This window comes from Cucurbita pepo, chromosome LG12, assembly GCF_002806865.2.
Source record: "Cucurbita pepo subsp. pepo cultivar mu-cu-16 chromosome LG12, ASM280686v2, whole genome shotgun sequence".
Taxonomy (NCBI): Eukaryota; Viridiplantae; Streptophyta; class Magnoliopsida; order Cucurbitales; family Cucurbitaceae; genus Cucurbita; species Cucurbita pepo.
The window spans coordinates 3,181,697-3,204,307 of NC_036649.1; the positions used below are offsets into that span (position 1 = coordinate 3,181,697).

Sequence of the window (22,611 nt, forward strand, 5' to 3'; positions counted from 1 at the left end):
TCACTCACCGGATTCCACAATCCCGTTCTAAGGCCGGAGGATAGTGGAGAAGACACTAGTGGTGGTTCGAAACCGGTTCGTGAGGAAAAAGGAGTTTGAACTACAAAAGGTTAGTATCTAAACTAATTAAGTTTTAATACTTATGAACATGCTAGTTATATACTATAATTAAGGTTCTTAAAGTGCCTAAGATCCAAATCGCTTCCGCATGTGTTACATTAACACCATCACTTTCAGCATCAGTTAACAGATATATAATGGAAACGTAAAACATAATAGCATTCTTCACTACATGCTTCCATATTCTTAATGTAGCAATTATCTAAGTTCATTTCATGGGAAAACTATCTACCTAGGGTAAATATTCTAGCATGCATGCAAACCAAGCGAATCCTATAAGTATTTTTTTGCCTAAAATTCCGTGTGGTGACTTACCTGATAGGCGTGCCCTTCGTTTAGTGTTTTCACACGAATTAGGTGTCTATAAAGAGTGATTTTCTTCAATTTGGTCCTAATTCACATAAAAATATGGTTAGAATTGGAATCAGGATGAAAATCGAGCAAATAAAAGTCGAACAGGCAAACAAGTACCTTACACGCACTAGCCATGTGCTGGGAGTGTCCACTCATAGGTTTCACGCGCGTACCACGCGTGGGCCAATTTTATGCAGTTACAGGTTAGGCGTTCCAGTTTGAGTCGGTTCGGATTGCGGATTAGTTGGTTCGGTTCGCTCGGGCTAGACCGTGGTCAGTTGAGCCGATGGGTTGTGGGTTGGATCGGGTTGGACCATGAGTCGCAGGTCGGAATGCGGGTTGCAGAAGTCGCGTGTCACGAATCCAATGGAGGCACGTTACTCCACTCAGTGTCTGACACGTGTCCCTAGCCTGGTCGAGACGTGCTCTTCCTCTCGTTGTCAACACGTGGCTTGCTAGAAAATTCTTTTCTTCTCATAGCAGATAGTGGAGTTGGATTAGGTTTTCTTGATATATATATATATATATATTTTTTGTATCTTTCGATTTAGAACTCGAATCAAGACGTTTTCTCTGACAACCTTACTGATCATAGTCCCAACTACGTCCTAATTTTTTTCTCGAATTGAGTTAAGAGCATCGGAAGACGTTTTCAAGGCGTTCTTCGCGAGATTCTTGCTTCCAACTTCCTCTCTCTTCTTTTTTTTTTCTCTAGGCAGGTTTGTTCTAAGGTTCCGGGCATGATTTGTAACATATACAACTGGAGAAAAGAAAAACTACAACACCCAAGGACATGTTAGATCCACTTTTCCTTCCCCTGCAACTCGTCGGCTCAATCAACTTTATTTACTAAGAGGTGTGAGGTCACGATGGTGGGAAACAGGCAGCGACCACAAGCACACAAATGATAAACCATTCTACACTTATTCTGTCCCGAGACAATTTGAAATAAAAGGGTTTGACATTTCTTTTCTTTTCTCACAATTACCACCATGTATACCTATCTATTCTTCAAATTTGACCCACGCCTACCCACAATCTTCAACTCAACTCAACTTCAGGTTACTTAGGTGCACTCCAGCAGCTCCGACTCGACTTAGGCGGCATGTTTGGCTTAGATTTGAGTTATTCGGGGTTCCAAAACTTAGACCTAATGTCTTCGACCATTATGAAGCTATTTTTTTACGTTTTTGAGAGCAATTAAGGTCAAGATGACCTCTTTTTTTTTTATCAATATAAAAATATAATTTATATTAAATGAGGTGGGGACGGAGAAGATAATCGTTATCCTCAACTTTATTTATCTAACGAGTAAAAAATGTTCTCCACTCAGGTTTCGGATGGGAGTAAAATTAAACAAGCTCCTTTTATCCTCGATTCATTCTAGAAGCCCCTTGACTTCTTTTGGGCATATAATATAATATAATATAATTTAATATATGAATTTGTAATGGGAATTTCCGTGAAAAATATCAGCCTATGGATCGAAGTTTCATTTGCGTAAGAAGAAGATTGAAAATGAAGCTTCATGTACGAATAAATTCCCTTTTCACTCTAATTCAGATGGCTTATCAACAATTTACACTTCTTCTTCTTCTTCTTCTTCTTCTTCGATGGCTTTCAAATCGCCTCCTGTAGTTTCATCCACCTGCAACAACTGCGGTTGCGACACTTGCAAGAGCTGCTTCTGTGGAACAGAAATCCAGAGTTTAGATACCAAAGCTCCGAAATCTCTTCACAAATTTGATTTAGGACCTGTTCCATCGCGTGCCGAAGTTGATGCTGCAGTTACTGCGCTTCAGAGGTGAGTTTACGTAACACTTGATTTTGTATTTTTGGTTTCTGTTGTGTGAATTCTCTAGGGCTTTATTTTTCTTGTGGATTTGGTGTATATATAGGAAGACATGAAATCTGGACTAGAATCGTTCATTTCTTGGTATATTTGCACGCACATGGATACATAAAGCTCCTTCAGTTTTCCTCTGCCAATTTGTATCCCTCAGTTAATCAAAAGCAAGATGGAAGATTCCAAATTAGTTACTCATCTTCATATTCCCTTTGACAGAGGCAGAGCCTGATGTTTTCTTGCTTTAGGGATAGCCAAAATTTTACATCTCTTATATATATATATATATATATACACACACACACACATATGCCAACCCCACAGCCCAAACTTTGGAGATTTCAAGGGTTTTTCTTATGAAGCTCATTTGAAATCAGTCTAATGGGCAAATTGCACCCTTCCTCCTCCCTTTCTGGCTGTGCCATGCTTCTTGAAACCAACGAGTCGGTTGGGGTCACTAAGCTCGGAAGGGGGTGGATTGTGAGGTCCCACCTCGGTTGAGGAGGAGAACGAAACATTCTTTATGAGGGTGTGAAAACTTCTCCCCTTGTAGATGCGTTTTAAAAATCTTAAGGGAAAACCTGAAAGAGAAATTCCAAAGAAGACAATATCTGCTAGTGATGGCCTGAGTTGTTACACCTACGATGAGACATCTCTCTGTCTTTTCAGGTGCTTGCAAGTCTTTTATGAAACAAATTCATCAAAAGAAAGGGAAAAGAACCCCACTTCAAAGAGTTACACAAAGACTCTACAATTGGGTAAAATGAGTATCTCTCAATTTGGATAAAAGAGATGAGAAACTATATAAATGAAAAGGAGAGAACATTTACACTAATTGTGTAACGGCCAAAGTCCACCGCTAGCAGATATTGTTCTTTCTGGGCTTTCCCTCGAGACTTTAAAACGCGTATGCTAGGAGAAGGTTTCCACACCCTTATAAAGGGTGTTTCGTTCTCCTTCCCAACTAACGTGGGACTCTCACAAAGATCACAAATTCTTTGATTCCCTTCTTGCCAAGTTACTCAAAGTAACACCCTAGTAAGTGCATCCACAAGACTGTTTTTCCTTTTGATGTTATATGAAGCTTTCTGTTTACCATTTTTACCTCATTCTTGAATTTAGAATTTCTTGATTAAATTTGTTCATATGAAATTATGGGAACGATAAAAAGTTCTTATGGAGTTGCAATCTTTATCAGTTTGCTGCAGGAATATTTTTCAATTGAATCGCTGTCAAAATGGCTTCAGCCGCTGGTGAACTCCTACGATTCAAGCATTTTGCATTCTCGTGGCTATCAATTACTTTGCAAAGGTTTTCAATGGCTGCTAACAGATCCTAGTTTGAAGGTACAAATCAGGGATGCCTTGCCTCTTTAATGACTATTTGTTTATCTCAACAAGTTCTTTTATTCATCTTTTTTGGTCACAGAAACAAAACTTCCTTTGACAATGAAAGCTTACAACATAAATAGCATCTAATAAAGAAAATTTTGATACATCTCAAAAGAAACCCAAAAGTTCAACAAAAGAGTCAAGAGTTATAGAATAACTTAGAAACAAACATCAACACAAACATTGAAACTTGGCCAAGTCCCTGACCTTCCTCTAATCTCTGAACTTTTCATTATGATTCCTATTATTTCTTTCTAACCAAACTGTCAAACGTGTTTTGATTGCATTTGAATCATATTGTTCTTCATTGTGCTGATCAATATCCAAAAAAACGTGAAAGTTTCCAAAATCACCTGCTATATAATCACAAAACAGAAGTAAAGGTTCAAATTTCTCCTGATTTTCGGCGTAAAACCTACCAACTGAGCTGTAAGGACATATTTGGATCTCCTTCACAACATTTTAGCTGTATTTATACATTCAAGGCAAGAAGACCAGCAGAACAGTTTAAATATTATTGAAATAAATGGATATAACCCAATCATCTTTCTTTGTTGTATGTTTTTTCTTGGAAGTTCTTTTTTTCAAGGATCGCCGTTTCATTCAGGGTCTGGTAGTTTCATTGTGTCTGGACAAAAATGTTTGGGATGCTATTAAAAACAATGGAATTGTGGAGAAGCTCCAGGAGCTACCTTCTTCAGGTTTGTAATATAGTCTGACAAATTTAGTTACTATGTGTTATTGAGATAACGAAATTGTAATATAGTCTGACCAATCTGTAATAGCCCAAGTCCACCGCTAGCCGAGGTTGTCCTTTTTGGATTTTCTCTTTTGGACTTCCCCTCAAGGTTTTTAAAACGCGTCTGCTTGTGAGAGGTTTCCACACCTTTGTAAATAATACTTTGTTCTTTTCTCAACTGACGTGGGATCTCACAATCCACTTCCCTTAGGGACCAGCATCCTTGCTGGCACATTGCTCGATTTCTGGCTCTAATACCATTTGTAACAAAGTATTCCTTGTAAGGGTATGGAAACCTCTTCCTAGCAGACACGTTTTAAAATCTTGAGGGGTAGTTCAGAAGGAAAAGCTCAAAGAGGACAATATCTGCTAGCAGTGGGCTTGGACACCTTATTTCCGTCTCCCTTCTCCCTCAGGACATGGAGTGCCTACTTTATTATAATTATTGTTTTGTTTCTTATTTCAGAAGGTGGAAATGGAAACCTTGGGAGCTCCAAACCGGGAGCTGACATTGGTAGTGTCATTCTAAGCTGGATTTTGCAGATGTCACTAACAAAAATCTGGGAGCTAATACAAAACTTTGTGGTCCTGTTGAACAATGCATTTCTTTTTCCTGGGAAAGAGAAACTTAAGGCAGAGAAAAGAGAGGAGATAGATGAAAAAATCCAATCTTCATTCGTTCTGTCCTTGATCATCATGTTGATTGTGGTTGTCTCTCGGGCTCAGATTGCATGAATTTCGTGGCTTCAACACCTTCTGCTCCGCGCTTTTACCCAAACTTTTATTTAACCTAAATTGTGATATCTTCTTTGCTTCTACTTTTAACCTATATTTACTTCTTGTCTAGTTCCTAAACATATATGTTTATACTCTTGTAGTGTTATCTTTACTCCCGGTAAATTACTTATATCGTTTTATCCTTATTCATGGTAAACTTTTCTTTACTTAAACTTCTTATTGTCTTGTCTTATCTTTATTTATTGTGAAGCTTTCCTTACTTAGACTTCTTATTACTTAAGAGTATAATTAAGTTTACTTAAACTCTTTATTTATTGTGAATCTTTCCTTACTTAGACTTCTTATTACTTAAGAGTATAATTCTACGATAAATTGACATACTTTTTCTTTTGAGATCAGACGTTCAAATCCTTATATTCATACCTATACTAGAAAAAGTGTTAGAAAAAGTGTTAGCTTTTATTTACTAGGACATTTATACTTTTCATAACTATTTAGTTTATTTTGATAACTTTAATTAAAAATAAATATATGAAAAATCATTGAAACCACAATTGATAATAAGTTTAGTACTTTTTAACTCTGCTCCAAAATTATCTATTTCTTTTTTATTATTACTATTATTATTATTTTTAATGATACCATTTGGGAAAGAACCCATTTAAAAACAAGTCATATAGATATTTTCATTCTCCTCCTCAAACCATTTTATTAATAAAATTTTAAAAAAATTTAGAATAGTTTATAAACAAAGTACTAGTTATTTCTATCTATATATATTAAAAATAAGGATATTTTTTAACTTTTTTGTTTAAAGCCTACTTGGACGTGTTTATGAAATAAAGTACAAAGACCAAGCATATTTATATAATTTAGTCTTTAATTTTTTTCAAAACAGAAGCCAAAATTGGAAAACTTAAATGAAAAAAAAAAGGAAAAAAAAAAATCTTATAAACTTAATTTTTCTTTAAAGACTTACTTTAGATATTGTGATTATAAAAAAAGTAAATAACATAACCAAAAAAAAAAAAAAAAAAAAAACTATGACAAAATGTTATTAAATAAAAGCTTCATTAGTAAATATCCATTCACATTTAAACCAGCAACGATTTTGAAGGCAGGATGATGATGTTGCTCATGTTTTTGGAGTCCTGGAAATAGATAGGATGGGAGCGTAGTGAAAAAAGCACGACAAAGTTTCCATTACATTACCATGGTGGTGTGACCATCATTCCTATTCATTATCAGCAATATCAAATCATAAAAGAATTCCCAATGGGAATAGGAGCAGATTCGGAAACAAAATTTCCCAAAAACAATCGGTTTCCTTCAATAAAACTGCATGCGTTGGTCACCTTAATCCTAGTGTTAGACGAACACGACTCTCCACAATGGTATGATATTGTCCACTTTGAGCATAAGCTCTCATGGTTTTGCTACGGGCTTCCCCAAAAGACCTCATACCAATGGAGTTAGTATTCCTTACTTATAAACCCATGATCATTCCCTAAATTAGCCGATGTGAGACTTCCATCATCCAACACCTCCCCTCGAACAAAGTGCGTCTCCCCTTAATCGAGGCTCGACTCCTTTGGAGTCTTAGTCATTTTTTACTGCCTTCGAGGAGGCTTGGCTCCTTTTCTTTTAGAGTTCTTTGTTCGATATTTGAGGATTTACCAATCTATTGGTACGACTAAGTTTAGGGCATGGCTCTGATACCATATTAGACGAACACGACTCTCCACAATGGTATGATATTGTCCACTTTGAGCATAAGCTCTCATGGCTTTGCTTTGGGCTTCCCCAAAAGACCTCATACCAATGGAGTTAGTATTCCTCACTTATAAATCCATGATCATTCCCTAAATTAGCCGACGTGGGACTTCCACCATCCAACACCTAGAACAAGTTATGTATTTACCTACACATCTATCAAGAGTCCCACAACTGTCAAGACTGCAATATGAAACACTCTTATTATATGCTCCAATAAAGTGAATTTTACCTACACAAACATACAAATTAGGGCTTTATGAAATCTTGTTTGTCACCTTAATCCTAGAACAAGTTACGTATTTACACAAACTTTTACGTTATTAAAGAAATATATTCACTCGCCAGCTACAAACATAGCTCAACTGACACAAAGTATGTACTTTCAACCAAGCAATTATAGGATCAAATCCTCCCCTGCACCTATTGATATATATAAGATCAATATTTCAATCTCAATACATTAACAATTCATATACCAAAAAGAACTAAGAAGAAAGATAGAAATATCAAAATATTAAGCTCCAAAGTTTATATTTAGTTGGAGAATAATTTAGAGTTAACTTCTCTCTTTTTAGTTCAAACACCATGTGAGAATAAATGGAGAGATCTGGCACAGGAAAGTTGTAACAGATACATAAATGAGAACTAAAAGTTTATGTGCATCAACTTGAGCATAATTTGTGAATTAAAATATCCCCATCTCATCTAAAAAGTCGTAAATTCCATTGCCCGCCTTATACTTATGATTCCTTTAAAAAAGCAGAAAAATGGAAACACCTCAAATGTGAATGTGTTAAGGCCTGTGAACACTAATTTCAAAATCATCTTCGCAACAGTTAAAACAGAAACCAGCTTACAGATTAAGACATCCAGAACTTCTGACCCAACAATTCACGATCTGCAGCAGGACCCTGGGTAGCAGCAAGCTTCTGAATACGTGAAGAAAACTCTTCGGCCTGACGAAGATTAATGTCAGAGCTCTATGCAGATTCCAAATAATAATAATGGAAACTAAAATAAAATTATGATCTTAATGGATCTAAATGCGTTTTTCCATGGTAGGTTATGCTATAAGGACTGTATTCAGAGAGGTAGAATGATGACGAAGATGACCAAACTCTAACATACATTTCATATGCATCTCAAAAAAAAAAAAAAAAAATTGCCAAAATCCAAAGACGCTGTGGAGCTATTGAACTTATTTATACTCACAATTAGGCTTGGTTCCTAAAGCCCCTGATCCTCAATCAAATGAAACACCTATCCCCTCAAAAACTCTCCCTTCATAGAGCCATTCATTCACGTTGCTCATTTTCACAGCATAAGTACCAGTTAGTATGTAGCATGTGTTGCACCCACACCATGACTCTGCTCAGTCACACTCATCCCAAACTTCACTTCTTTAAGGAGACGGACACTTTTTCTTATTTATGGAGACAGACCAAATTTCACCTAGAGAAAGTCTTACTAATGACATGACCAGCATCCTCATCCCTAAATTCTCTCTCGTACTTTGTAACTCAATTTCTTTAATTTCCACATCCCTAAGATGAAACTCCATCCACGCTAAAAGTAGACATCACTACCACTGATGAGGTTNCGTACATATGCAATCGGAGAGACCAAAGTGTCACCTTCATCCATTTTCATCCTCAAGTCTGATTACTATTCCTACCAAACTTTCAAGAGCCTCGAGTATTTTAGAGTCATTCCATCTTTTAAACTTCAAATTAAAAACCCCCACCCAACCAACGACACAAATCATTAAAGACCTTTTAATTTTTAAAGCTTTGGAAATGGAAAGTGGAATATATATAATTTTTTTAAAAAAAAACTGGTTCAATTATCTGAATCATCGAAACTCATTTTGTGAATAATGATTTCTATAGTGGATGACGGTTGAAAGTGATGCTCTTGAACGAAACAACATGTAACTATGATATGAGTATTGATCAAGTGTTTTAAGTAATTTAGAATTTTCAAAAATACTTGACCATATTTACAAATATGGTAAGAGTAATGCAGTGTGATGAAGGCCTAATATAGAGAATAATGAAATGTTTTTATACTTAGGAAGCTAAGATACTATGGTCCTCGCAGTAGAAGAGGTTTTGCATATGGATAAAGATATGTATACAAGGGACACTAACCTTTTCATCGATCCACATTAATGAACTCAATTGATTGTTTAAAATTCGAACAACTGCATCTAACGGCGTCATCCCATCAATCACATCAAGTTCTCCTCCCTAGATAAAGAAAATAAGTAGCCATGATGCATCGATTACCATGTAGAGGAAAATTCAAGGCAAGAATGGAATCATTAAGCTATTATCCTTTACCTGGCTTGCATTTAGGGTCTGGATAATTGATTTGATCTGTTCTGTCATCTGCTCAAGTTCTCGTTCTATATATTCAGCTTGCTCATACCTACAATAAGATTAGAATTGAAAACAAGAGACTGAAATTTGAACCTTCAGTACAATACCGGAAAATTAATCTGTTGTGGAATTATTAGAAGTTACAAATTCATCCATAAAATAAATAAAAAAAATGTTCAAACTCAATTCTTGATCAAGTTTCCTATTTGAAAAGAATTGGTAGGAAATCTGCCCAATTGATCTTGTAATTTCAGTTCAACCACCGTAAGTTAATCCTCCCAAAATGTATAGAACTGTCCTTGCAGTTTACTTTTTAGTCGAAGTATTCACTACCAACAAAAAAAAAAAAAAAAAAAAAAANAAAGGGAATCACCTAGTCTTAAACTTATCGTGGCACCCTTGACTTTCCATTTATACTTCACGTGTTTTTACAAAAATTTTAAAAACCATCTAGTATTATTTGGGTTTTTTTTTTTTTTTTTTTTTTTTTTTTTTTTTTTTTTTNTTCATATTAGTTTTTAGAAAAGTACAGAGAAAGGCTAAATAAATCTGAGATACTAGGTACCAAAAATTTTGAATAAATCCACGACGCTAGTTAACGGATAAACTAGAAAGGTCAACTGCTTCCCTTATTTAATGGAATTACACAAATATTGTCAACCAGTAGGCTAGGAATTTCACAAATATTCCTTAAATCAAGGTCATTCGTTCAACCGTTTAAATATTTTTTTATCTAAGAAAAGAAAACTTTAAAGAGGATCGATAGTAAACAAAAGAGAAGAAAAATAAAATACAAATGGTGCTTTCCCCATCCAACAATCCTTCCATACACAGAATCAACAACCAATCTCCAATAGAGAACCTTAAGAAGTTAGAGAAAGCCATTTACCCTAAAGCAATGGGCTTCCATATGTTAAAGATAGTGCCCTTAACCCTACAGTTTTAAACCCACTTTTTTAGGGTAGGGATGGTATTTGTTAACCATGATCCTATGCCATAAAGCTTTGACATGCAAAGAAAACCATCATAACAATTTTGCATGAAGGGCCTCATGAAAATATCTCAAATTCAATATACCAAGCCCACCATGAATAAAGAGCTAACAAACAATCTCTCATCTAGATGAGATCCCCCACCCTTTGAGACACTTCCCCATAATGATTCCTAGTGGACATTTCTACCTTGGCACACGAGAAGAAATACTAAATAAAGTTATGAAATAGATTCGAATCCCACCAAGAGTTGATTAGATAGGTATCCACCTCCAAACCATAGAGAATTAAATCTTTCTCCCATGAGGAGAGGCACCTCAAGACCAAATCCATTAGCGGGTACCGAAAGTGATCGATTAGCACGACTTCCTACTGGAAAACCCTAATTGATAAACAATGGTACTAGCCTTCCATGCTGTTCAAGGAAACCCATTTAAAGCTTAGAAGCCTCACAACTAATATCATGGGGGCTCTACCAAAATAATCCCAAAAACTACCATAACGGAGTTGAAATTAACAAATAATCCTCCGTAACTGAAAAAAAGAAGATCCTAGTATTCACAAATTGAAGCCAAAAAAAAAAAAAAAAAAGTCTCCCTTGATATACATGGAACCCCTTATTTAGACCCTTGTTGACAATGATTAACATTTTACTAAGAACACCCAAATTGGAAATGAGTACTATCGGAAAGATGAAGATCTACTACTTCGTAGCCTTTTTAGAAAGTGTGTTCCATCATCATCCCTCCGTTTGAGTTTCTATTATCCAATTGGCTTTATCTAATAAGTAAAGGCAAAGTATTATCCAATAAGATGAGAATTTCTTAAAACTATTGCTTCTTTGTAAGAACATTTCCACACAAAGAAATGAAAGAAAAAACACGACAACCCAACCCCAAGTTCGAAATACTGGTTTTTTTTTTTCTCATAGATACAAAAACTAGTGTTTAACCATATCATCACTTGACAAGATGTAAATGAATGGAAAACCAACTTCTAAGATCTAAACAATAGCCACTTTTAACAAACTTCCTTGTGGAATTAGTATCTTTTGAGCATTAGCCTCTTTACATTTTTTCAATGAAAATTTTCTTATTAGAAAAACATAAAGATCAAAACAGAATGAATGTATTTTATATAAAAGATAGTAACCTATAATGTGTAAATATCGTAACCACATAAAATTGATCACTCACATTGCATCCCTAGTAGATGCAGCTTCATCGTCAAGGAGTAAACCACGTTCATCCTTGTAAATGCGCTCAGCATCTTCTTCCACACTTTGCAATGCCTTATCAACCTAATAATAGAACACAGATAAATGCAATTGGTTTATTACAAATAGATGAAAATACGTACCTTCAAAATTTCTCAACAATTTCCATGGTCTGAACTCACTTCCAATTAACCTAAGAACTTGACATCTTAAAGCACGCTTTGTTAATAAAAATCACAAATAAGACAAGCCAACATTAGGTGCTATTCTCCCAATATTTTAGCTCAAATTATGAGACATAGGTTATAGGAAGAACCTTTGGGACTCACCTTTCTACCGCTTTCCCTACGCCTATTCATCTTTTTTAGGTTAGAACTATTGGTCCCTAAACTTTCATTGAAGTTACCATTTGGTCTCTAAAGTATAATATAACAATATAGTCCCTATAGTACAGAATTGTAACAATGTAATACTTGAACTTTAGCATCTTGTTAGGTCCCCACAATTCATAATACTCATGTTAGAAAGAAGAATGTTGGGCCAAGTATTGGGTCAAATGTTTAGTTGTTGTTAGTCTATGTTGAATTCTTTTATAATTACATTGTGTGGTTTGGGTTGTTTGTGCTAAAGCCCATGGTCATCTTAGTATTTAGTAGAGTAATCGTTGGAGGAAGGTGGGATTGATTTTGGGAAAAGGGCATTATTGTTCTGTGGAGAGATCAACCCTTCTCAAATTTGCATTTGGAATCTGCTAGCTATCATTTTCTCTTACTGTGTTCATCTATTTTGTAAGGAAAACCTTACAAACTAGTATCAGAGCATACATCCTGGGAATTACTTGCGTGATGGCTCAGAAGAAGTGGACGAACAATTGGGATCAACAGATAAGGAAATAAGTGAGATATGTACAAAAATACAAAGAATTCCAAAGCTAGAGCAAGCTATAGAAAGAATGTCGAATCAGATGGAAGATAATCAGCGAGCACTGGCTTCACTGGTTACAGAGATGGCAGCTAATAAGATTTGAGCTTCATCATCAATGGGAATGGAAAGTGTGTATTAACAAAGGACGATTCCAGAAAACAAGATGGGAATCACGGTTCAGAAGCACAAGTAATTAGCAAAGGATATTGACAAAATAGAAGTACAAAAAAATTGAGATGCCGGTGTTGAGAAGACCCATACACTTGGATGTTTAGGGCAGAACGATATTTACAGATTCACCAACTGTCCAATTACAAGAAAGTGATAGTGAGTGTCATCAGTTTTGAAGAAGAAGCATTATCATGGTATCGTGGGGCAACAAATTGATTACATATTCACACTTAGGAACAATTAAAGGCTCGACTTTTTGACAGGTTCAGGCCAACCCATCAGGGTAGCCTTTGTTTGTGATTTCTGGTAATCAAACAGAGCAGAACGGCCATGGAATTTAGAAAGGAATTCGAAGCACTGGCGGCATCATTACCTCAACTGCCGAGTGAAATATTAGGAAGTATATTCATTAATGGGTTAAACCCAGTTGTGTGAGAAGTATGTCCAAAGCTTAGAAACTTCCTTCAGAAGTTATATCTCCTCCATAGAATGGTTCACATAGATCTGTTTGAAGAGGGTCGTTATTCGCGTTTCCATTTTGTCCATCATAGGGAGTAATTGAAAGACATCCCGAAACCAAAAAATTGAGACCTTAGGCTAGGAACAGATAGAAAGTTCCATTTTGTGATTTTTTTTCATGATCGGTACACATTTTCAATTTGTTGTATGTCAAGAGGCAAGTCATCAATTATATAGATCAGAATCAACAACCACAAAAGGAATCTCACAACTAACCAGAATAGGGAATTCCAATCAAAAGAACTATACCAAGCTAATAAATTATGAAAAGCTCAATGGACGGACATTCACAAGGAAGCATTAAGCCTAACGACTCCTAAAACTTCCTCCCAAGATCTCTACACCCCTCCAAAGATCCTACCATTCCTCTCCAACCAAAGACTACTCCATTAAATTGCAAAAAATAAAAAGAAAACAACTTTGATCCTTCAAAGTAGATAAGACAACATAAATTTAACATGAAAAATTAAAATGCACTTGTACAATGAGTAGCGTGGACCTCCCTCCTAACAATTTCTTTCCATCACTCAAATGAGTTCTCATGGTTAGGTTAAATTTAAAGGCTGGTCATAATAACATAAGTTATGGGTTGGATAGGGCGCATGTAGCAATGAGTTGGGTTACACTTTTTTTTTTTTCTTTTTAAATTATTAATCGTCCTTGTGTATGAAATTGTGAAAAGCAAAAGTAAACCTCAGCGTATTTGTGTGCAACACATGTCTGACACAGCCATTCAAGAGAAAAGAGTCCATGATTCCTAGCTTGTTGTCTTTTCCAAAAAAAGATCCAAGAAAGTCAACTCCTCTCATGAACGTGGGTTAGGCGTAGGAAACCAAACCCACACCCTCGAGTATTTTGAGAGTGTGATTGTTCAACCCAGCTCAAACTAAATTCCTTAGGCAAGACCTTCCAAAAGAGAGCTATAATCACACACCATTTTTCTCAGCTTTCATCAAATAACTCGTTCTTTGTATAGGACAACGTCCATCTATTTTGAATTAAAGAAATAAAACCACACAAAAAAATTTACCATTTATATCATCTTATGTTTCAAATGGCATCCATATTTTGGTGTAGTTTCACATTGTTCAATGATTTCCTAAACAATTACTCAAACAAGAATTCCACCGAATCTTAACAACATCCTACATGATGATTTAACTGAACCAAAAGAAAGTATTACAAGGCCATTGGACAAAGGTATACAATTTCATAGGACAAAGGTATACAAGGCCATTGGTAAAATGTCTACCTAAAAGCAAGTATTGAAAGAGAAAGGCACACAAGGCCACAGGTGAATACCTCTTGTTGGTGAGTTTCGATCAGCTCCAATTTCTTCTCCAGCTCAGTTTGGGTCTCAACAACCTTTGCAACTTCAATCTAAATTCAAAATAAACCCATTACAGAAACCTAGCAATTAAAAATAAAGGCAATAAAGCAATCTAGCCATAAATATATGTCTCTTTTCTAACATTTGGATAGAGAACACCCTCTTCCACTATGGGCTCTTACTTTATTTTGTATATTTCATCTTATCAATAAATATTTGTTTCTCATCAAGAAGGAGTGACAAGACTTCTAAATAAAAATAAATATATCATGAGAGTTTAAGATAACCGACTAATCTATGAAGAAAGAAAAAAGAAAAGAGAATCCGTAAGATGTAAAGAGGTCCAGTGGACTGATGCTTTCTTTCACATCTAAGATTTCGAGAAATATTCCATTGCTTTTGTATCTGTTTTTTCTCCTTTTACAAAAAAAAGATAAACTATAAGCCTAAGAAAAGAAGTTCCCAGCAAAAATATATACAAAAAAATAAGAACCCAATGGTGATTAGAAAAAAAAGCTAAGGAAATTAGAAAGAGAGATGCTGAGTTTGATATTCTTTTTATAGTCATTAATGTTACTTCAGGATGGTCTATCCTATCAAAAAAGTCTCTTGTAATTATTTCCTTTAACTCATTTGTGCTGATTGGTTACTTTTCCATTAGCTCCTTTGGCCAGTTTCTCTGTTATAGCTTTTTAATTCTTTAAATGACCATTTAAAAAATAAAAAATTAGAATCAATTGAGAAAGGAAACATCGAGCTAAAATTGAACTAAGAATTGTCCAAAAAAAAGCAGGGAATAAAGAAATAAACTAAGGATGTGAACATTTTTAATTCCAAAATCCTAGCAAATATGTTAAGAGCTCAACCCGTGCAAATTAGGACCCTGTGGAAGAGGCAGGGTGAATAGTACCTATGAACCCAAATAGATGATCCAAAAATTCATTCACATATTAGAATTATCTTTTTTTATAATCCTTTTTTTTTTTTTTTGTAATCTTTTTGATAATCCATGTTTCATTAGAACAGATATAATGGCCAACCAAATTACGTAACTCGTTGAAGATTACAAATCTTGAAATTATGTAAAAGAATACCTCAAGTCTAAGAAGAATATCCCGATTTTGCAAAATCCTCCTATCCCACTCAGCAATAGCATTGGCCTGCTTCCGAAACTTTCCAGTACGCTCTTGAAGCTCCGCATTCCATTCCTTGATGATCTATAAAGAAATTGAAGACAGAAGCAAGCATAAAATAAAAACAAATAATTATCAAAATAGAACAAGGTTGGAGACATATGTTGTATTAAGATTCAATGGACAAAGAAGGCAAAAACATGATTTACACAAATATTTTGAACCAAGTAATTTTACTTGAACTAAGGTCAACTTAAACTGAAAGAAAAGTACCTTCTTGGACGGAACAAATGGCATCACAAGTCTTTGAAGACATTTTCATTACTAGATGCGTAATTAAGCCATCAATTTATTTCCTATATCATTACTATTTTTGCAGTAGAAAAGATAATTAATATCATTTACCAAACCCAATACCCAAACAATAATTTGTTCCGATTTTTTTCCTTCCAGTTGCATCAAGATTTGCATTAAAATATGCTAGTACAGAAAAGCAAAGAGAGAGAAGGTGGATACACAACCAACTACGAAGTACTCAAATCTTCTTAATGGATCTCCATAGTCAAAAATAAAATAAAACTAAAACTAAAAGAAAGAAAAAATAAGAGTTACAAATTTCGGTCAAACAGACTCCAGTCTCCAACCAGAAGCAAGCAGAGCACATAAACTCCCTTTGGTCTATGACCGTCTCCAGGGTGACCTTGAGGCCTTTACACTTGACGAGGTGAGGCATAAAAAATAATATTTATATAGAAGTATAAAAACAATCACCCTATCTATTTCCACAAGGAAAAAAGCTCTAAAAGGACATCCTTAACATAGATACTACTATCACCGATGCGATTCACTTATTCTATAAAAAAAGAATTCTCATTGTTTTTAAAGCCTCAGGTACTTAAGGCTCAATGCATTTTCATGGAGTCATAAGCCTCATGGTCCAAAGAAGGCGTAAATCTTGAGGCTAAGACTTACAGTCAGCCTCAAGGCATAAGCTCAAAAGCCTTTTCGAACATTGATTTTCAGCACTAAAATCAACAAAGACATGCCATCTCTGGCAATGAAGAGTGTGTTGAGTCTTTTCATAGACCCAATTTAAACTTTTGTTACAAAAACATAAATAATTGTCTGATAAAATAAGACCACTAAAATGCACAGTGCAGGACCCGATCATGAAGAAAGAAATACCTCTTCAACAGTCTTCCCTGTTATCTCAGATGGTAATTTTGGTGTAGCAGACACTGTTGCACTCACAGTTGAAGTTGTACCACTGCACAAATGAAGGATGAAGCAGATGGAAAACATAAATCATAGAATTCCTAATAATAACCATTCCATGCAAGTATTAATATATAGTGAATTGAGTTAAGATGGCTTCTCAATATAAATGTGTATATATACAGTAGAAATGTGTTGTGGTAGATCATATATTTTAACAATGCCGAGAAAGATGTATCTATAAAACGGGAAGAATAAATTTTACAAAACCTTAAAGACAGTAAACATAATAGCTAATAGCTCAAATGCATGGCCTTCCTCACGTTTTTTCTTATATAGTAGAAATACTTGAAAAACAGCAGGATCGTATACATACCTACTACTGCTTGCTACAACAAGAGTTGATGAAGTCTGACTCTGACTGGAAGCATTGGAACCAGACGTGGTGGTGGCAGCAGCGGAAGCGGAAGCAAGAGAAGAGAAACCTGCAAAGAATGAACACAATTTATGTAGAAACAGACACATTAACGAAGTACTGAAGGTATGTTTACAAAGGAGTACTTTTCACCAAGACAACCAAAAAAGATAAAAAAATAAATAAATAAAAGACAATAAAGGATTTTCACTCATCACAAAAAAAATGCGCTGTTTTTTCAAAAAGAAGGCTCTAATAAGGTTGCACCAGAGAATGTCCTTTTCATTTTTGAAAGGGTGCTCAACCAACAAAAGAGACAGAAGAGTCCAAAGGTCACCATGAAAGGCAAGAGTCCGACCGAAACATCCAATCTGGCCGCAGAAGGACAAGTTATGAAAAGGTGCCTCTGAGTTTTGAACTTCCTTTGCACAAAATACACAAGCCTGGGGAGATGGAAACCCATGGACATCTCACCTGAAGTTTGTCAATGGTATTTATACTAGAGTGGCTGCATTCACAAAGAAAGAAGTTAACCTTCCTATAGTAAGTACCTTTCCAAATGTGGCTGTAGAAAGGATCCTCTTCAGTAATACTATTTGTGATGGGATTTAGAGTTAATTATTTAGTTGTGATGGCTACATTGTTTAAACTCCAAATCCATAAATATTCGTTCGCTCAAGATGGAATGCTGTTAACTAATGATTTAAGGCGGAGCACTCTTCATTTTCTGCATCCTTTTAAGTTTCTTCTCAAACAACATAAACACCAAACCTGATTTGATTGGTTCAATGCTTCTCTGACTGTGGCTTCTTCTTTAGTGAAGCCTGCATAAAGAGGAGGAAATGATATATAGGAGGCTGCTGTCCACTCCAAGTCTCTCCAAAAGAATGTGGAGACTCCATTCCCAATTTTGCTGGTTACTTGACTGTACATGTCTTCGTTTAATAAAGAACTGAATCTTTATTCAAAAGAATGAAAGAATAGAAGGGCAAGCCAAAAAAGGTGGTCCCACTAAATGAAGGGACTCCAGTTAAGTACAATGACCCAAAATGATTTCTTCATTTACCCTTAGAGAGAAACATAGAACCTATCAACTATAAAGGAGGTCCTTCCGATTCATGATCTTTTTTTTTTTTTTCTTTTTTTTTGTAAGAGACAATTTCATTGAAGATTGAAATTTAAAAAAGGGATGTAATATTATCCATGATGATTATAAAAGACCTTCCCAACTTAAAATGAGGAAGGTATAACTATAGAAAGTAAAAATCTTAGACAGCTTACACCAAGATATAGCTTGGTAAACAACATTGTCAAAGAATTTTGTATAAGTGTGATGAATATTTTTTGATTTCGTTCTTTCCACAAATTCCAAAGGAAAGCCATGATGAGGTTCTTCCATAATAGGGCTTTTGCATTCTGGATTGAGTGGTACGTTAAGGTCATGTCTAATAGATCCTTTACCTCCATTGAAAATGTGAGATGTCATCCGAATATAACATTGAAAATGTGAGATGTCATCCGAATATATTGAGAATTGTTGTCCAGAAATTCTGAGCGTATGTGAATAAGTGGCTATGTGATTCATTTTCTTTCTTGCATAATAGACACCAATTTGGTGAAAGAGTAATGTAAGGCATTCTTTCTTGAAGATTTTCGCTTGTGCTAATGGCTTTATGTGCTATTTCCCAAAGGAAGAACTTTACCTTATTAGGATGATGTCATTTCCATATTGTCTTTGCTAGCGTGGGATTTATTGCTTCTACTTTTTCCCCCATGTCCATCATCAAGGATTTTGTAGAGAAGACTCGTCAGCGAGGGAACCAAGTTAATGAGTCTGTTTCGTTTGACAATACCACTGGGGCAAGGTCAAGACTTAATTTGGTCCATTCCATTGCTTCGTTATCCTTTAAATTCCTACCCAACTTCAAGTCCCAGAATTTGTTGACAACATTCCATGTTTCTTTCATTGTGGCTTTTTTGCTATGAAAGAGCCTATACAAAAGTGGATATTGCAAGACTAGCATGGTGTTTTCAATGCATGTGTCATTCCAGTATGATGTGCTTCCTCCATCACCCACCCCATGGCAAATTCGGTTGGTGATGAGGTTTTGATGTTTCTTTATGTACTTCCAAGGCCCTTTTACAGATGATGAAGGGGGTTGATTTTTGTCTGAGGTAGGAATATATTTAGCCTTTAAAAGATTTCTCCATAAGGCAATTTCTTCATGATGATATCCCCATATCCATTTTGCGAGAGCTTTATTATTCTTTACCGAGAAAAGATCGAGGCCTCCCTTTTCTATTGGGAGGTTTACAATATTCCAGCAAACGAGGTGTGGGTCATCTTTCCACAAATAGTTCCTGAATAATCTTTCTATATTCGAAGTCACTTTTTGTGGCATTTCGAATAGAGACATGTAGTAAGTGGGGAGGCTAAACAAATATACGTCAACAATCTCCAACCAATTTTTCATCAATTTTTTTTGGGTGAAGACAAATATACGTCTCATTCCAACTTCGGTTGATAATGTTTCTCAAAAAAAAAAAAAAAAAAATTGAAACTGATATTGCCTTTGAGTGTGTTCTGAGACTATTTATGGAATTCCACTATGAATCCATGCAGTCCCAGAGACTTATTAGTGTCTAAGTCATTGATCAATTTCCAAATTTCAAGTTTTGTGAAGGGACCTTCTAGATCAATGCTCTGTGTCATGCTCATTGATCCCAATTTGGGACAGCTGGGGGAGAACGAGCACCACTATGCTTTTAAATAAAGATTCTTAAAGAAATGATGAACTCCGTTTCAATTTCTTTTCTTTTTTTTTTTTCTTTTTTTTTTTTTCCAAAAGGCTAGCTCCATCTCTGGACAAGATTTCAACAATAGAACTCTTCCTTTTTATTTCCTTGTTGCCATGACCCTGTGGAAAAAATGAAGTTTTCATCCACCTCTAACAACCATCCTTTAAATCTTTGCCTCTCTAACATTTCTGTTTTTGATGCAAGGAAAAGAAGCTAATCCTATATGACAATTCTTTTCTGCAGAGAGGTCTGTTCTAGAGACCCAAGAACCTTCTAAAGCACCAATTGACTATAGCCCAAAAATAACGATCGTTCCGAAGGATAATAATACCTCCACAGGAACACAATCATCAAGGGCAGTCCAATCAATGTGATTTGAACTCCAGATAGATTTTATCAAAAGCCAGTCGATATCAAAGATTCAAGATTATTGAGGATCTTAGAGACGCACGATTATTGGAGGATGACAATAGAGGGACTATGTCTTAAGATGAAATTCTTAATAAGAGCTCTTTTTTCCCAAAATTCTTAATAAGAGCTCTTGTTTCCCAAAATTCTAAACGCCTTACGACGTCACAAGATAATCATAAGGGAAAAGGCAATCCACTTTGAATGTGGAGGAAACTTTTTAATAATTGATTGTTGAATGGTGCCCAAGATGACTCAAGAAACCTATTCCGAACAGCCAATAAAATAAGTTAAGTATCACGAAGTAAAAAGAAGAAAGTGAAAAACTTACCGAAAGAGGCTGGTGCTTGGGATGATGAAGCAGCAGTCAATGATTTGGTTGGCAACGACAAGGAAACAATGGCACTTGATGAAGCAGCCGTGCTTGTGACGCCAAAACCGGTGAATGAACTCGCAGCACCTGAAGAAGTAGTTGAGGGAGCGGAGGATGCTGCTATGGATAAGGTAGTAGCAGCTGAAGAACTCAAGCTAAAAGCTGGCATGGAGAAGGATGGCTGAGCTGTGCTAGTTGCAGCCGGAGTGGAAGCACTGGTGGTTGTAACCGTAGAGAATAAAGGTGCCACAGAAGTTGAAAACGATAGAGAAGTAGGCTTCGCAGCTGTAGTGCCCGGAGCAGAAGACCCTCCCGTCGATGCTGCATTGCTAATACTGAACCCGAAAGAAGATTGAGATGCCGATGAAGCAGGTGTTCCGAATGAGAAGCTCGAGGAACTAGTAGAAGCTGATGTAAGAGAAGAAGAAGAAGATGCTGCGGTAATACTAGTAGTTTTGGACAAAGAAGTGGTCGAAAATGAGAACCCAGAAGAAGAAGCCGCAAATGGTGAAGACGAACTCAAATTCTGGGAAGAACTCGAAGAAAAAGAGTTCTGGAATGGAGAAGTCGATGCAGATGATGAAGATGATCCAAACAAGTTCGAAGTGGATACCGAAGAAGATGAAGCAAAGGGACTAGACCCAAACAGGGAGGAGCTTGAACCTGAAGCGGCAGCAGAAGCTCCAAATATCGATGACCCCGGACTTGCAGTGGGTGCAGATGTGCCAAACAATGGTGCACTGGAAGTAGTTGCAGCAGAAGACACCCCTCCGAACAAGGACGGAGCCGAGGCCCCTGCAGATGGAGCAGCCCCAAAAAAGGGCGAAGATGAGCTCCCAGAGGACGAAGCAGCCCCAAACGAAGGCAACGGTGAGCTCCCAGCGGACGGAGCAGCCCCAAACGAGGGCAAAGGGGAGCTCCCAGAGGACGGAGCAGACCCAAACAAGGGCGCAACTGAACTCCCAGAGGCCGGAGCAGCCCCAAATGAGGGAACAGGTGAGCTCCCAGATGACGGAGCAGACCCAAACAAGGGCGCAAATGAGGTCCCAGAGGCCGAAGCAGCCCCAAATGAGGGCACAGGTGAGCTCCCAGAGGTCGGAGCAGCCCCAAATGAAGGAGCAGACGAGCCTCCTGATGAAGATGAAACCCCAAACCCGAAAGAACTCAACCCTCCTGAGGATGAAGAAGCCGCAAACAATGAAGAACCTGAACTTCCTGAAGAGACCCCAGTGGAAGCGGCGGGAAGGGAGAAAGAGAAAGGAGAGGAAGCGGAAGAGGGAAAAGGAGAAGAGGCAAAGCCAAAGGGAGTGGAAGAGGGAGGATTGGAGGTTTGATTGGAAAATGCAGAGGAAGAGGAACTAGGGTTTGAGGAGGAGGAAGATGAAAGAGATAAAGGGGATGATCCGAACGAGAAGGCGGAGGTGGATCCGAAGGAGAAACCAGTGGTTGACGAAAACGGAGAAGAAGAAGAAGAAGATTGGGAGGAGGAAGAACCGAAGGAGAAACCCGACATGTTGATTGAACGCCGATGGATCGATCTCCGGCGGCAGAGACTGTGAAGTGAGGGTTTTAGGGGGTTTTGGCGGAAATATTATTTATTAAATAATTTCAATTTTTCAGTATTTGCAACATACCCTTTCTCACGTGCAAAAAACTCATTAAAAAAAAAAAACATATATTTAAATTAACAAATATGCATTTTTTTTTTTTATTCTAATTTTAATAATATGCCTATTGTTTACATTAGTGATAATTTATTAATATTGTTATT

At 36.4% G+C, this 22,611-nt stretch overlaps 2 protein-coding genes across 2 annotated transcripts; one reads left to right on the plus strand and one right to left on the minus strand.

Moving 5' to 3' along the window:
• Positions 1-2,065: 2,065 nt before the first annotated feature.
• On the plus strand, positions 2,066-5,396 carry LOC111807735 (the record flags this gene model as incomplete). Its single annotated transcript, XM_023693593.1, is given in 4 exon segments — positions 2,066-2,278; positions 3,519-3,666; positions 4,319-4,412; positions 4,917-5,396. Coding segments are annotated over 4 exon segments (724 nt in total), but the record flags the coding sequence as incomplete, so codon positions are not given.
• Positions 5,397-7,572: 2,176 nt separating this feature from the next.
• LOC111806832 (nuclear pore complex protein NUP62) lies at positions 7,573-22,418 on the minus strand. Its single transcript, XM_023692324.1, has 9 exons — positions 20,799-22,418; positions 17,222-17,330; positions 16,816-16,897; positions 15,592-15,714; positions 14,470-14,547; positions 11,534-11,637; positions 9,307-9,394; positions 9,115-9,213; positions 7,573-7,920 (listed from the first exon to the last, which is right to left on the minus strand). Exons 1-9 carry the CDS (start codon positions 22,351-22,353, stop codon positions 7,825-7,827), a joined length of 2,334 nt encoding a protein of 777 aa, XP_023548092.1. The 5' UTR covers positions 22,354-22,418; the 3' UTR covers positions 7,573-7,824.
• Positions 22,419-22,611: the final 193 nt, after the last annotated feature.

Coding starts and splice junctions, on each gene's coding strand:
- LOC111806832 (XM_023692324.1), bottom strand. CDS start 22,353: ATGTCGGGTTTCTCCTTCGGTTCTTCCTCCTCCCAATCTTCTTCTTCT. Junction 11,638..14,469: donor TCGAAACTCACCAACAAGAG/GTATTCACCTGT, acceptor TTCTATTATTAG/GTTGATAAGGCATTGCAAAG. Junction 9,395..11,533: donor GCATCTACTAGGGATGCAAT/GTGAGTGATCAA, acceptor ATCTTATTGTAG/GTATGAGCAAGCTGAATATA.